The 15,696-nt window shown below is 42.9% G+C and overlaps 1 protein-coding gene across 6 annotated transcripts in view; it reads left to right on the forward strand.

Annotated features, from left to right (window-relative positions):
• Positions 1–15,696, forward strand: part of TSPAN4 (tetraspanin 4) — a 726,272-nt gene that overhangs the window by 653,206 nt on the left and 57,370 nt on the right. For all 6 annotated transcript variants that reach the window (XM_075065079.1, XM_075065081.1, XM_075065080.1 and 3 more), the window contains one exon: positions 1,860–1,934. In XM_075065079.1, coding sequence (XP_074921180.1) covers positions 1,860–1,934 — 75 coding nt within the window. The remainder of the gene's footprint in view (positions 1–1,859; positions 1,935–15,696) is intronic.

Consider the following 15,696-nt stretch of genomic DNA (forward strand, 5'->3'; position numbering starts at 1 on the left):
AGAATCTTTTCTGTTTCCTTGTCTTTGGGTTTGTCTCTTTGTGGAAGAGAGGAGACATGCTTCTTGGTATTGTGATGTAAAGAGGTTGCATCAGTAACTCTCAGGTTAGCCCAGAGAGGAGATTCTGGGTGGGAGAGAGGTGGGGGGAATGGTTTATTCCCTTTGTGGTAAGACTCAGGGCTTCTGAGTCTTGGGGTCCCCCAGAGAAGGTTTTGGGAGACCAGAGAGGGAGCCAAGCCCTGGAAATCACTTGGCTGGTGGCAGCGATTTCAGATCTAAGCTGGTAATTAAGCTTAGAGGGTTCATGCTAGCTTCTCAGGTTATGAATGCTAAGGTTCAAATCTGAGTAGGAAGCTATGACAGTGGCTGAAGCAAAAGGAGCAGTAGATTTCCCCCCCCCCACCTCTGAAACTGAGGTTTCAATCAAAGCAGTACTGTTCAGTTATAGAATTCTAGTCTTGCAGGGAGGTAGGTGTGTGAACTTGTAGGGGGCAGTGGAGCCTGTGAGCAATCTTATGTCCTCCTCCTGATTTTATGTGATTTCTAAATAATCCTCTTTTCATAACACCATGAACTGTTAATTAGGGCCTGTTCCAAAGCCCACTGAAATCAATAAGAGTCTTTCTGTCTACTTCAATGGACTTTGCATCAGGCCTGCTTATTGCAGGGAATCCTTGGAGATAGACAAAGATAGTCTCTTAACTCTACAGGGCCATTCTGCCATGACTGCACCACAGCCTGTCTAGAGTTGGAGTGGCAACATTTTTTTTTTCTCATCACATAACGGGAAAGATGGGATTTTCAGAAGTGCTTAGTGTTGGCCTACCTCTGTTCCCACTGAGGTCAATGAGAGCTGAGCCCTTTTGAGACTCCTACCTGAAATCCGTAATCCAGGAATTCAGGTACTTTTATAAATCCCATTTCTGGAATTAGATGGGATGTTTCCTCAGAGCCATGAAGCTAAACTGAATAATTTTTTTTTAATGCTATAAGTATAAATGTGACAGCTTCCAGTTCAAACTTTTGAGACATTTTTATACGTAGCCTGAAGAATGCTTCATGCTAACTTTGTACACAAACATTTAAATATTCCTTTCACTTTCCTAGTAGCCATAATGGAGTGACCTGTGGCTTCCTTGTTCCAGAGAGGGAAGCACCCTGTATGGAATGAGAAGAATAGAGACGCCCATGCCACTTCATTAATTGAAAAGATTTGGTTAAACAAAACAAACAAACAAACAAAAGCCTCTGTTCTCTCTGAAGTTATCAGGAGCAGAAGTAGGCTGTGTGTGTGTCTGCACATACTGTGTCCCTGATTAGTCCTGTGTGTGCTTTCCAATGCTGCATGGTGCAAACACCTCACTTAGTCTCAAAGCAGTAACTCTGTACCCTGTCGTCCATAAAACAAAATCCCCTTTTCATGCATGACCTGCTGACAGGGGTGGCTCCAGGCCCCAGCACACCAAGCGCGTGCTTGGGGCGGCATGCCGCGGGGGGCGCTCTGCCGGTCGCCGGGAGGGCGGCAGGCAACTCCGGTGGACCTCCCGCAGGCGTGCCTGCAGAGGGTCCGCTGGTCCCGCAGCTTCGGTGGAGCATCCGCAGGCACGCCTGCAGGAGGTCCACCAGAGTCGCAGGACCAGCGGACCCTCCACAGGCACGTCTGCAGGAGGTCCACCGGAACCGCAGGACCAGCAACCGGTAGAGTGCCCCCCGCGGCGTGCCGCTGTGCTTGAGGCGACGAAATGGCTAGAGCCGCCCCTGCCTGCTGAATGTAGTAATTGTACAGTAGGAGGAAGATGAATCAGATTTTGATGTTTCTGGGTTTTTGTTTCTTTCCCTGTCCCCTCTTCTCTTGACAGTTTTTTATCATGCTGTTAATTATATTCCTGCTGGAGCTCACCATCGTGATTCTGTTCTTCGTCTACACTGACAAGGTAAGTCAGATTTTTCTCTCTTCTTTCTCCTTTAGCAATTTGTTTTTATGCCTCTTCCCTTATGAATAAGTCATGAAGTGCTCACCTTGGCATACACACCATGCTTCCTCTTTCTCAAGTCACCCCCCTCTGAAGATGTGCTCTCAGAATACATGAACAGATTCCCAGGGCTTGAGTTGTGTCTCTCTTGCATGCGTTCTTTCTCCCTCTCTCTCATGCACAAGTCAAGGTCAAAGGTATTACCAAAGCAATCACGATATAGGAAAAAAGGGAACTCTCAGCTGGGAAGGGATGGGAAAGAGAAAGTTACCTCAGAGGTGGAAGCTAATGGCAATTGAATATTTTTTTTATTACGCTTACATTTCAGAAGTGACTTTGAGTTTGTTAGAAAGTCTGGATGCCCAAGATGTAAAAGGCAGAGACAAATAGGTTGTCATCTGTCAAACTTGTTCCTGAGAGCACCTCTGGACAGTCTAATGAAATTCCAGCTAACTGCCACAGTAACAGTGTTTGGAGTTAACACAAGAGCCCTTTGTTTTCTGTGTTCAGATTTTACCTTGATGGGTCACTGGTCTGATCCAGTATGGCAATTCCTGTGTTTCCCCCACAAAAGAGCATAGCTGTTATAAGGATAAACTGGATGTTTCTAACCCACTAGGGTTTTTGAAAAGCGATAACAAAATAAGGAGTCCAGGAGAAGCATTGGATTCAATATTTTTAGGCGTTCAGTAGGCTTCTATTGACATCTCTTAGAATAGACTATTATGAAACTGCAGGTTGAATGATAAAATTCTGCCATGGATTAGAAACTGTTTAGGAGCTGGGAAGTGAAGAGAAGGAATAAATGTCTTTCCATTCTGAGAAACAGTCATTAATAGCAAGGTGCTTCTAGGATTAGGAATAGAATAGTGAATAACAAGTTGGCCACCGTTTTATTGGAAGGCCCAAACTTATTTACAAGAGTAAAAATTGTGGATGATTGTGAGAGATTCTCCAAAAATACCTAAAAGAATTAGTTTATTAGGCAACAGCATGGCAAGTAAAACTCAGAATTGACTTGCAAGATAATTTACACTGAAAGGGACAATTTAAAACTACTCATGCGCACTGATGGGTTCTGAGTTAGCTGAGACTTCTCAGGAGAAAGGGTACACGTCACAGAGGACAGTTTAATGAAGGCATCTGCTGAATGTCCAGCAGCACTCCGTAAAGCAAATACAACATTTGGCTGTAGAAGAAGGGAATCATATGGAAATTCTATAACGCCATTATGTAAATTGATGGAATGACTTCACCATGAATTCAGCATTGAGTTTTGGTCACCTCATGTCAGAGAAGGGTAATGAAAAAGATTAGAAGCACTAGGGGAGGGAACTTTCATATGAAGAGGGATTAAAAAGTCTAGCATGATTTGGTTTGGGAAAGGGACAACATTAAGAAGAGAGATGATAGAGGTATCTAAAATAATGAACGGTATAGTGAAGGCCAGCCACATTTTCCTCTTAACACAAGCACAGGAGGTGTACTTGAAATGTAAAGAAAGCATGTTCAGAAGAGAAGAAACACTTTTTATGTTGTATATAATCAACCCACAGAATTCCCTGAGGCAAATTGTTTAGTAAAATATGGGTGGGTGGGTGGAAGGAAAAGGATTGGATGTTTACATTAATAAATCAGTCAGTGCTGTTAACGCTGGCTGAGTTAATAGTTACAAAAGATGATAATCCTTATTCTTCAGGTCATAAATTGGTTGCTAGCAGGAGTCAGGAAGGAATGCCATTTGCCATTTCCCCATGCCCTGTACATTTGCAACATTGTTTGGTTATGCTATTGATGAGGAGGGAAAGGAACTCACTTCCTTTGAATTGTTTTGTATGGAACAGTGCTGGAGCCATGACAAGGTTGACCTCAAGAACTAATCTCATTCTAAAATGTATGATCTAGTTCAACCACAAGTTATTGGACTTCCTTCAGGAATCACTGGGTGAGATTTTTATGGCCTGTGCAGTGCAGGTGGTCAGACTAAATGATCATAATCCCTTAATCTTTTAAATCTAGAATACTAGACTAGGTGGATCAGTGGTCATTGTCTGGGTTGCATTTCCTGTGTTTCTGCTCTATACTAGACTTACTAAAAATAAATAAACATTAGCAGTCTAAAACTAATATTTCCCTACAGCATAGTGAAAGTAATGTCAGCTCTCCTGATCTGAAGAACAATATTGTTATACATACTGGTGTGAGAAATGTGTCTAAATCAGAAAAGTTAGAGCCTTACCACTGGGGTTATCCAGTTAATGCAGTTTGTTGGAATATCTTTTAATGAACAGTGTATGATAACATCCACACATCAGAAGAAAACAGTATTAGCTTTTCAAGCCTTTATCACAAATAAGTCAGACTCAACAGGCTTCTGTGTAATAAACATATTCAGAAAGCAACAGGTTTCTGTAGTACCCAGAGGCCTGCTGTTTGGCTGTGTGTATGTAAGTGTGCACATACACGTGTGTATAAAATTCTTCCCAGTACAAAATGGGGAATGATCATTATACTCTGTTGTTGGCTTAAGAGGAGGCTAAATGGAGAAGGAACAGGATCCCCAACAATCCTCCTTCATGCCTTGCTTCTTTGACAGTGTAAAGTTCATGAGGCCAATACTCTACTCCCTTATTACAAACATTAATTAATCCTCACAGCACTCTGTGAAGTAGGGAAGTACTGCTATCCCCACTCAGATTGGGAGATTGAAGCAGCGAGGTTAAGGGACTTGCCCAGGGCTACAAAGGAAGAAGGTATCAGCACGAGGACTAGAACCCAATGCTTTGCCTTAACCACAAGACTAAAAGAAAATAAAAATCTACAGAAAATTTAAAGGCTGAGCTGATTTCAGGGCTGTTTTCAGTGGTTGATTTAACAGTGTACTTCCACAGACCGATGCCTCTTTTTCATTCCTTCTGCTGCAGAATGTGCACAATGATAAACTAGAGAGCACAGCGCAGTATTAGCGAGGGAGTGACTATGCATCCGGCTGCACGTTTACAATAACTTACTATTGTCTCTTGGGCTGCAAAGAAGACAATTTCTATGTAAATCACCATGACACACACTTTAACAGCATGTTAAGTATTCTATAGCACCAGCATTTTAAAAAATATTGTTTATTGTTTGTTTATTTTACAGTCAATCACTTATCAGGTTTTTTTTTTGTTTTGTTTTTTTGTTTTGGGAAAAGAACTGCTGCTCCTTTTGCTCTGGAAGAGAATGCTGCTATGCAGATGAGCAAAATAACTGCCAGGAAAGCACATCAGCTCAGACTGGGCTATTCTTATTAGTCAGGACGGAGGGGGTGGTGCTCAAAAATTTTGTTTGTTTCCATTCTTACTAAAAGATGCTTCTCTGAGTAACGAATTATTGAGTGTTGCTCATGCATTAGAATGAATTGCTTCTAATGTGTGAAAGCTTGTCTCAGGTTGGGTGAGAGAAGCATTCTGCTTTGCTTTATGGTCCTCTCCAGGAACTGCTCATGAGGTGTGACACTGAAACTTCTCACTTTAGAGAGTGGTAGCTGTGTTAGTCTGTATCAGCAAAAAGAACGAGGAGTCCTTGTGGCACCTTAGAGACTCACAAATTTATCTGGGTGTAAGCTTTTGTTAGTCTCTAAGGTGGCACAAGTACTCCTTGTTCGAAAGTGAGAGATGCTCAGAGAACAACCCATCAAAATGAGAGGGGAATGAGAGTAGCATCTCAGAGCTGCACTGCGGATCTCTCTTTCATAGTCTGAGATCACTTTCTGCATGCCATTCCCCTTGATGTCCTTGCCACTCACCCTCCATAACATACACCTTGAGTGCTGCAGATCTAGTGGAGAGTTACGTATAGGTGCCACTTCGGCGGGGGAGGTGGGGACTGGTTGTGGTGTGGGGAAAGGGAGGTGAAACTCTTCCCTCTGATTCTGGGTCCTTCAAAAGCAGTAAACAGGTTGATCCAGGTGCCCTGCACAGTAGTAACAGAGGTGTGTTTTGGGGTGGCATGACAGAGAGTGCTCCTTATGTTTGGGTATATACATCCCTGAGCTGCCAATGACATCTGTGCATGCACAAACGCATGCACATACACATCGTGCAGTTTAGTTTTGCCCTGGGACAAGAATAATCTGTCTAAATGGAGCAGGTTGTGTGTGCAGCTGCTGCTATCAAGAGAATTCCTTGTCCCATTATTGCCACTTCTGTAGCATGACTGCTCAATTCACCCCTGGGGAAGCAGCCCAAACACCACTAACATCAGAGGAGGTATGTCCACTGACATATGGGTTGAATTTGGCCCTTACTATGTGTTCATTTTGCTTCCATCGGCGCAGACCAGCACTTGATCTAGGATACATATTCAGGCCATTTTTTATGAGTTAGTTTTTATGATGTGTGGCTACTTAGGTATTCCAAGAGGCAATAATGAAGAGGTTAAGCTCAATTTTACACTGACAAATGCAAAGCATTGGGGCTCAATCCTATGAAGTGTTGAGCTTCTTCTGATTGCTGAACCCCATGAACTCCCAGTTGAGCTGCGCACCTCACAGGTTTGGGCCCTTTAAGAATATAAGCGATGCAAATAAGGTGCATGGTGATGTTCTAGTAATAACTTTTTAGTCCCTCTGTTTTGAACATCTGTCTTTATTTTTATTATGACTGTTTTCCCAGAGGCACAGAAGAAGTCTAGATTTACTGTCTTCTGTAACTATGAAGATCGTTTTTCAGCATGTTTGTTAATTCACATATCCCCCTTTTCTGATTTATAGGTAGTAGTATGTACTCCTGCTATTTAGCACCCATAAATGGAAAAGCATAAATAAACGTTAACTTTATTAGTTTTAAATGACAGACTAAAATAATACAGGGCAGTTTAAGGAATAGAAACAGTGAAGGCTCTTTGAAGGGGCATGGAGTTGATTATGAGAGCAGTTAGGGCCGTTGGAAATTGAGGGTTAGGACAGGGATTTTCAGTGGGAATTGGGCACTTGACTCCCTTAAAGCCCATTGAAAACTGCCACCTAGAATCCTGGCACCATTAGCTGTGTTGAACATTACCAGCACAGGTAAGCATGTGCATATGTGTTACCTAATCTCTGCTACCCACCTGTGAGGTAGATTGATGTGAGAAGATGCCTTTACCAACCTGCTCTCAAATATACTATGTGGAGGCCACAGTCACCCCCTCCTTGGGGTTTGGCTTTATTAGCAAAGGGCCAGATTGTGAACCTCTTATTCACACTGATGAGCAGTTACTTCCAGGAATAGTCTCTTTGTACCCAGCTGCTCATCAGTATGAGGAAGAGGTTCACAGTCTGATGAAAGAAATTAACATAACAAAGTTCAGCTTAAGCCTCCTCTCCAAACTTCACTGCTCCCAAGATTCCTCCCTCCAGACAGCTCAGCCCATACACTGCATCCTTTCCTCTCTAAGGCCTTGTCTACACTACAGGGGGAGATCAATCTAAATTATTCAACTTCAGCTATGTGAAAAATATAGCTGAAGTCGATGTACTTAGATGTACTTACTGCAGGGTCCACACTATGCAATGTCGACCGCAGATCACTCTCCGATTGACTCCCCTTGCGCTTCTCGTTCAGGTGGCCTACAGGAGTTGATGGGCGAGTGATCTGCAGTCAATTTAGCAGGTCTTCACTAGACCCACTAAATTAACTGCTGATGCATGATCACTGCATGTCGAACCCTTGGTAAGTGTAGACAAGGCCTAAAAAGCCACTTCCGCCTTCCACATATCTGCAGCATGTCAGCGGTACCATTAAAACAGCAGAATCCACTTAACATTCCTCTCAGCAGGATCAAGCCCTGCTTGAGGTGCTTTAAAGCAAACACGGCCAACCTGTTACAGTTAACACCTTTTCACAGATGGGGAAGCTGAGGTGAATTAAGAGCTGATCATGCTCCCTATACAAGAAGTTGCTAACAGAGGGCTAAAGTTATTTGGACCTTGTCTATGCCTCACCAAACAGTGAATGCGTACACACTGCAATGCGACTTCTGTCGGAAACAATTTCCTAACGGTATTCAGCAATCCTCTGCCCAAAGTTCCTTGGCAGAGCTGCTTTGTTCCTTTTCCCATTGTAGGAAACTTTCCCATACCATTCGGCAATCACCTGTGCAGGGACCGAAGTGGCACTTAGGCAAGCAGCATAGGGAGCAGGGCAGAATTCACAAACATGGGGTAGATGTTCCCTCACTTCCTTGCTTACCCTTAGCAGTGAGATGTCTGCTAGAATGACCCTTGCCTGTGAAAAGTGTGGAAGAATTTTAGACTTTTTTTCCTAGAATGCTGCGCCATGACCCTTGCAAGGAGTGTGTGCTATTTTCCCCATGAGACGCGCCCCACAGTTAAGGAAACCCGTTTCTGTAAAACCGTCCACTATTTCACGAACATTTCCCAGAGTCACAGTCCTTCGTAGCAGGATGCGATTTACTGCCCTGCATACTTGCATTAATGCAGCCCCAGCGGCAAACTTCCCTGCTCCAAATTGATTCGTGACTGACTGGAAGCAGGCTGGAGTCACCAGCTTCCACAAAGCGATTGCCAAATGTTTCTCCACGGATAGGGCAGCTCTCATTCTGGTGTCCTTGCACTGCAGTGTTGGGGCAAGCTCCACACACAGTTCCAGGAAAGTGGCTTTCTGCATCCAAAAGTTCTGTAGTCAGTGCTCTTCATCCCAGACCTGCATGACAATATGATCCCACCATTCAGTGCTTGTTTCCCAAGCCTAGAAACGATGGTCTACCCTATGGAGCTGTTCTGTGAATGCCAAAAGCAATCTGAAGTTGCTCCTATCCATATCATGCCTCATGTTAGGTTCCTGGGAGTCTTCTTCAATTAGGGACTTCAAGATTAACTGCACTGCCACCCACAATGTCTTCATGACAATTAACAGAGAATTGGAGAGCACTGCGGGATCTATTACTGCTCACAAAGATGCCAGGGTGCACCACAAAGAAAGGCTGTTGCAAAAATTCTGGGAAAGAAAGCCCATTGAGACTCAAAGAGCTTGGCTTGTTTAGTCTAACCAAAAGAAGGCTGAGGGAAAATATGGTTGCTCTCTATAAATATATCAGAGGGATAAATACCAGGAGGAGTTATTTAAGCTCAGTACCAATGTGGACTCAAGAACAAATGGATATAAACTGGCCATTAGGAAGTTTAGACTTAAAATTAGACGAAGGTTTCTAACCATCAGAGGCGAAAGTTCTGGAATTGCCTTCCAACGGGAGCAGTGGAGGCAAAAGACATATCTGGCTTCAAGACTAAGCTTGATAAGTTTATGGAAGGGATGGTATGATGGGATAGCCTAATTTTGGCAATTAACAGGTGTTTGACTATNTTAGATAATGCATAGAGAGTACACTTATAACATTTGCGGATGATACCAAGCTGGGAGGGGTTGGAAGTGCTTTGGAGGATAGGATTATAATTGAAAATGATCTGGACAAACTGGAGAAATGGTCTGAAGTAAATAGGATGAAATTTAATAAGGACAAATGCAAAGTACTCCACTTAGGAATGAACAGTCAGTTGCACACGTACAAAATGGGAAACGACTGCCTAGGAAGGAGTACTGCAGAAAACAGGAAGAGGATTGAACCCAGCTCCCCTGAGTCCCACTCCAGTACTGTAACTTCAGGCCCTATGAGACTTTACCACAATTTGAGGACGTCAATAGCTCAGACAAACGTTAGGGGTTTGTTACAGGAGTGGGTGGGTGAGATTATGTGGCCTGTGTTGTACAGGAGGTCAGACAGAAGATCATAATGGTCCCTTAAAGTCTATGAGTCTGAGTGCTGGGACAGAAACAACACATCATGGGACATTGAGCCTGGTCCCAGAATGTGCCACGATCCTCTCTGCCTTCCCACAACACCTAGCCACAAAAGTGTCGAGCTGGACAGGTACCCACAGTGCATGGCTCACACTGTCAGTGATGGTGCCTCCACAGTAGATGTGCTCTGCCAACAGAGGGAGGGAGTGCTAACATGATTCTGATTTTTATGATGTCAAATTTTGGCTGTCAACATCACTTTTGTCGACAGAACTTGGTAATGTAGACATGGCCTTGGAAAACACTTGGGAACTCTAAGAATAGAAACTCAAGACTCCATCCCATTGGGGTGGACAGGATTTGTCTCACTGTGGAGCAGACACAGCACATGGGCCTCAGACCTCCCCCACCAGAGTCATTGGAAAATCCTGAAAAACTGAGTGGCTAGGTGTTCACTCTGCAGTGCTCCTTTGGCTCCGCACCCTGCCTTTACCACCAGCACCTGGCCTTCTACGTCCTTCTCAGGCTTTCTTCACATTGGCATTTTTCTTAAAAGCTCTTACTATTGCAACTCCACCACTGATACTGCTAGTGCAGACTGGTTGCTAGTGCCTGCTGGCATTTTTACCACCATATCATTCGAACATATTTAGGTGATGAAGACACTGAAGTGCTGTCTGCAATAATACTTCCACTGTTGCTACAGCTCGGGTGACTACACTCATTATAATGGAATGCTGGAAGAATTTCAGAAAAATGCTAGCGTGGTGAATGCCTGAGGTAGTTTGACAGTGTGTAGCAGCAGGCGCCCCGAATGAAAGCTAACAGGATCGTCATAAATTTCTTCAGGTATTTCTGCCTGGGTTTGCTGTGGTAACATTCCATGTTTAAAACTATTTCTGGCAATACTGGTTTTAATACCTGTGTGAATGGCTCTTCAGCAGACAGTTAAAACTCTTTGTTTTACATTTAAAGGAGTGGATTGAACATGTAGCCCTCATCTTGCTGTTAGCACTTACTCCCTCATTTCAGAGCACTACTGATAGCCTTAAAGGTCTGGAAAGTGTCCGTTATAATTAGTGAGTAACTTACAATAGTAAGAAGGTTGGTTTGCAAGAATTCTGTATTCTGTCCTCTGTAGACATTTCTCTGTTCTAATTGCCTGTTATAAGGGTGATGTATTACAGCCCGGTCAAGCACTTTACATACTTCAATGACACGGAATAGTGCTAAAAGAATGAGATAGTTAAAATGGAAATGACAACTAGAGGCGGGTGTGTGTGTGTGTGATTTATTTTTCATGGTAACACCATTTGTCTTAACCAAGCTATTTGTATTTCAAAGGTGATACCATATTTTAGGAGATGAAGCAGCATTGTCACAAGCAGCTACTTGTCCCCCATTCTTTTTGGCTCCAGTGCAGCGAAATATTTAAGCACATGCTTAAGACCATGTGCCTAACTTTAAGCATGCATCTAAGTCTCATTAAAGTTAATTCATGGATTTAATTGCCTTGCTGGGTTGGGACCTCATTGAGGAAATTCTACTCATGGTGAATTCTTTTGGACACGCTAATGGATGTATCGTATAATATTTAATTCCATAAGGAATCTGGTGGCATTTAATTAATTTTGATTAATTATAAAGCTCTATTGGTTGTATTTTCTTTTTCATCCTCTATAACAGCTCCCTGCCTGGAGTCTTGAAGCCCTGTATTAACTTTTTATTTGAGGCAGAGGAAATCATTGCCTGTGTGTTTGAAATAACAAACACAAAAAAGAAAATCCTTTACTTCTTCTAATTCATTTGTTAAAGCAGGAACTGGAAGTGCAGCTGCAAAATGCTATTAGCATTGGTCACTGAGGGATACCAAAGTACTGATGACAAGAGTTTAAGTGCACACTCTGAATTAGGTGTTCCTCAAAAGCAAACTAAAACAATAACTGCGTATAAAATGCATTAGGGTTCCCCTATGGGAATGCCTGAACTGTGGTGCTCAGAGCTTAATGGAATCTTAGAATAACACGTTAGCAAAAATAATAAAATAAAATTCAACTCTCCTCAATAAAAGGGAAGCATGACTCCACACCAAATGCTAGTACCCACCTGCCTGAGGGTTCGCTACTTCAGTGGTCTGTTACCATTCACAAGTGAAGCGAGCTTCATGTGTCTTGTCACTGTCACCACTGGATATTTATTCATATTACAAAACCATCACACAATTTGGCATAGAGCTTCCACTCAGGAGAGGCTCAGGGCTGGACTACTAAGCTGGGTGGCTGGAAGCGCATTTTCAGAACTGTGTGGGGAAATCCTTCATGGTTGCTATCTGCACTATGCCTGGCTCAAATCAGTGTCACCAGTCCCTTACTTTCAGGAATATGAAATTTTACTTCTGGCTTTTCTTTTAAATGATTTGGTACCATTCAGGTCGCATATAGCAGAGGGTAAATCACCTCTGCAGCCTTCTTGCTAGCTGAGTGCCCAGGTAACACACCATGGAGGGAGTGGAACACATCTTCGTATTTTTTGTCATGGGAAGCGTTTCCATAATTAGATCAGCTGTTTCCCAGACTTGTAGCTTGAACTGGAGCTTTTGCAATAGATGCTTTTTCAAAGACAGGTGACCTCTGCTGTTTCATGACCTATCTCTTCAGCTGGCTTCTCTCAAGGATGCTGCTGCAATATGAACATATTAAGAATTAATATTTTGTACTGTAATGTAACAGCTTTCATCCAAGGATCTCAAATTACATTTCAAAGGGTGGAAAAGTAGACGTGCTCCTATTTTACAGATGGAGAAAATGAGGCAGAGAGATAAAGGACTTGATCCTGTGAGGTGCAGAGTGGCGCCTGAGAAGTACTGACTCCCAGTAAAGTCAATGGGAATTGAGAGCTCCCAGCACCTCTCAGGAGGCACTCAGAATCTCCCAGGGTCAAGCTCTAAGTCACTCATCCAGGGTCATTCAGGAAGCCAGTTGAAGTCTCTGGGTAGAGGGCAATGGGCTAGACCATCACCTGGTTGAAATCAGTAGCACACCACCAATTTATGCAGTTGAGCTACACTGATTTTAAGTGCTGATTTAGCCCCGTAGCTCCTGCTGCCCAGACTCTGCTCTGCTGATTAGTATATGCTGCTGCCGCCCTTGCCCCCAGGATTTTGTCTCAAAAAGAGAAGAGCAGCTGAAAGGAAAAGAGAAATTTCAAGGGCTGATATAATCAATTAAAAACGGAGGCAGAACAAGCCGTGTAAAACCAAACTGCAACAAATGTAAAGGAACGACTGGGGTGGTATATTGAAACAGACAGTCCATTTTTTTTATTCACTGTACGAACATTTTTGTAGTGTCAATATATATTTTAGACAACTTAAGTTGACAGTAAACTAAATGTTTAGCATTTTTTACATATACAAAAGAGGGAAGAGAATGACTTGTCACGTTATCTGACTGAAGGCTGGCCAGTGGAATATACCCTTCATCTTAGATTTGCTAGCTGCCATTGAAAATAATGTTGGGAATGGACCACTTTATTAGATAAAATTTGCAGATGATGTTCTTCATCTTCTCCCTTTTATTTAACTCAGCAGTGATGTACCTGGAATAACCTCTTGCTGAAATTGTTGGTCATGTCTCTCTCAAATCAGTATGTTGGTCATGTATCTCTCTTTATTAACTAGTGTGGACAAGCTGACAGACCATGCTCCTAATAGGTAATAGCTGATTTGTTTGAGCTCTAGGATTAGAATCCAGGCAACCTGGAGCGTGGTGAGGTGACTTCTGTCATTCAAACCCCATTTTGCACATAAAAAGACACATCGTGTTCTCTTACAAACACCAGATCATACATATAACCACACTGTGAGATCTGGTTTTCCTCCCTATATATGTGCCTTGAGTCCTTGCCATTGGTGTCAAAGATATGGTGGAGGACATCCTACAGTGCTACAGATACCAGCCCTCTAAAATGCTTGGAAGCAGTGATGGAGCTAATAGGTGGGCAGGGGTGGTGACCCCAGTCCCCTTCCAGCTTCATTTACGTGTATGTGTAGTGCCTTTTCAAGCCAGGTATAATTGAAGGTGGCACCACCGATGACCCATCAGTCTCCCTGATTTCACCAATGCTCAAAGCCTGGCTTCACTATTGCTAGGAAGCAAACTAGCTGGAGATCAGAAGTAGCAGAACCAGGTATATGAGTAGGGATTGGAGCCACTAAGATATATTAGGCACATTTTTGAGGGTATATAATATGGGCAAGTTACTTTAATTCATTTGAGATCCTGGACTCAGTGAGTTGTATTGAAAATAATCATCATAGCCCAGCAGTACTGGCTGATCAGTATTCTCCAATGGTGAAGACCGAGCAGGTGATTACATACTGTTCACCTAAAGCAAAGAACAATTGAAAAGTTTTTCTCCAGAGATCAATGAAAGTTCAAGTCATGAAACACAGAAGAGAAAAGATCTTATGACTGGAAAACAAGTTATTTAGATCCTTTACTTAACCCATTAGTCTTTCCTTCAACGATTTGGTACCAAAAGAGTTACAACAACACTTGAATTAACCAAAAGTGCTTACAGAATATTGAAAAGCTAGGAGAAAAAGCAATGTTATTCTTTATGCAACACCAAAAAAAAAAAAAAATCCTGCTGTTTCCTTTCACCTTCTTCGTGATAAAGTATAGTTGGCAGAAGATCAGCTCAGTATATTCCAACAAAGCAAAGCAATGGGCTTTTCAAGGTCAGACAGCTTGAGGAAAGAAGGAAATTGATTTTCTCTTTGGAAGGGGGCACTCAGGAAGCAGGAGGAAAATGTGTCACAAACCTCCAAATCTGTTGAAAAGATCACCTGGTATTTAAGTAAATGTCAGTCGGCTGCTCCTGCTGCTACCATCAACAATACTGGCCATTCAGCAGTCATGTGCTAATTCACATGGCAGGCTGTGCTCAATGGAAAGCTGGCTCATTGTCTCTGGAGGTTAGAGCTGTTTGACACTGATTTATATACAAGCAGCAGAGGCAACCTTTTCATAATGACTGTTGTTATCACAGATGAGCACTGAGCAGTGAGTGAGGATTGCTTTTCTGATAGCCGATCATAAGTCTCCTCTCTCCCCCGCCCCCAAGTGTCAGTTTATATGTAAGAGACAATTCCGTAAATAGGGCCAGGACAGCGGAGTGGCTCTGGGCCTCAGGATATTACAACAGTTCTGTGGTGTCCATTTTAGGACATCCTCAGGCAACGGTTACCAGGGAACATGAATGTGGGTGCGTGGGCCCACACCACCGGGGAATTAAATCTGGGCCCATTGAAGTCAATGAGTGTTTTTCCATTGACTTTCAAGGAGCTGAGATTTTTTTCTGCTTGTGATTGATTTCTTAGTATCTTTCTTTCCCACTCCCAAACCCTCTTCCACCTTCTCTGTGGACTAGCACGAAGGACTGTGCATTGAAATGTTACAGAGGATCCAAGTTTATGGTACTGCTACCAAGCATTTTGTGCAGCAAAGACCGATTCACCCGTTCCTCTGTTTCCTTTTTCACCAGGAGATAGAAATGCTATATTTCAATCCATTTCAGTGGCTCTGCGGTGTGGAAAGATGATGTGAGTAGGAAAGTACCATTCTAACTTTCCTGTGAGTTAGTTACTCAGGTCTCTCTTTTTCCTTCGTTAGGTAAATGCTGTTGTCTTTAAAAGGCTATTTAAATTTAGATATCAAATCCCATATTTCACAGCCAGCGAAATGAAATGCTATTGTTATGAGTATCATAAGCATCTTTCCCAAATCTGGACCTTAGCGTCCAGAAATCTGGGTGCTTGCATGAAACCCTCTAAGCTTAATTACCAGCTTAGATCTGATATCACTGCCACCATCCAAAAATTCCAGTGTTTTGGCTCACTCTGGTCTCCCCAAAACCTTCCCTGGGGAACCCCCAAGACT

The sequence above is a fragment of the Chelonoidis abingdonii genome, chromosome 4, assembly GCF_003597395.2.
Source record: "Chelonoidis abingdonii isolate Lonesome George chromosome 4, CheloAbing_2.0, whole genome shotgun sequence".
NCBI classification, from domain to species: domain Eukaryota; kingdom Metazoa; phylum Chordata; order Testudines; family Testudinidae; genus Chelonoidis; species Chelonoidis abingdonii.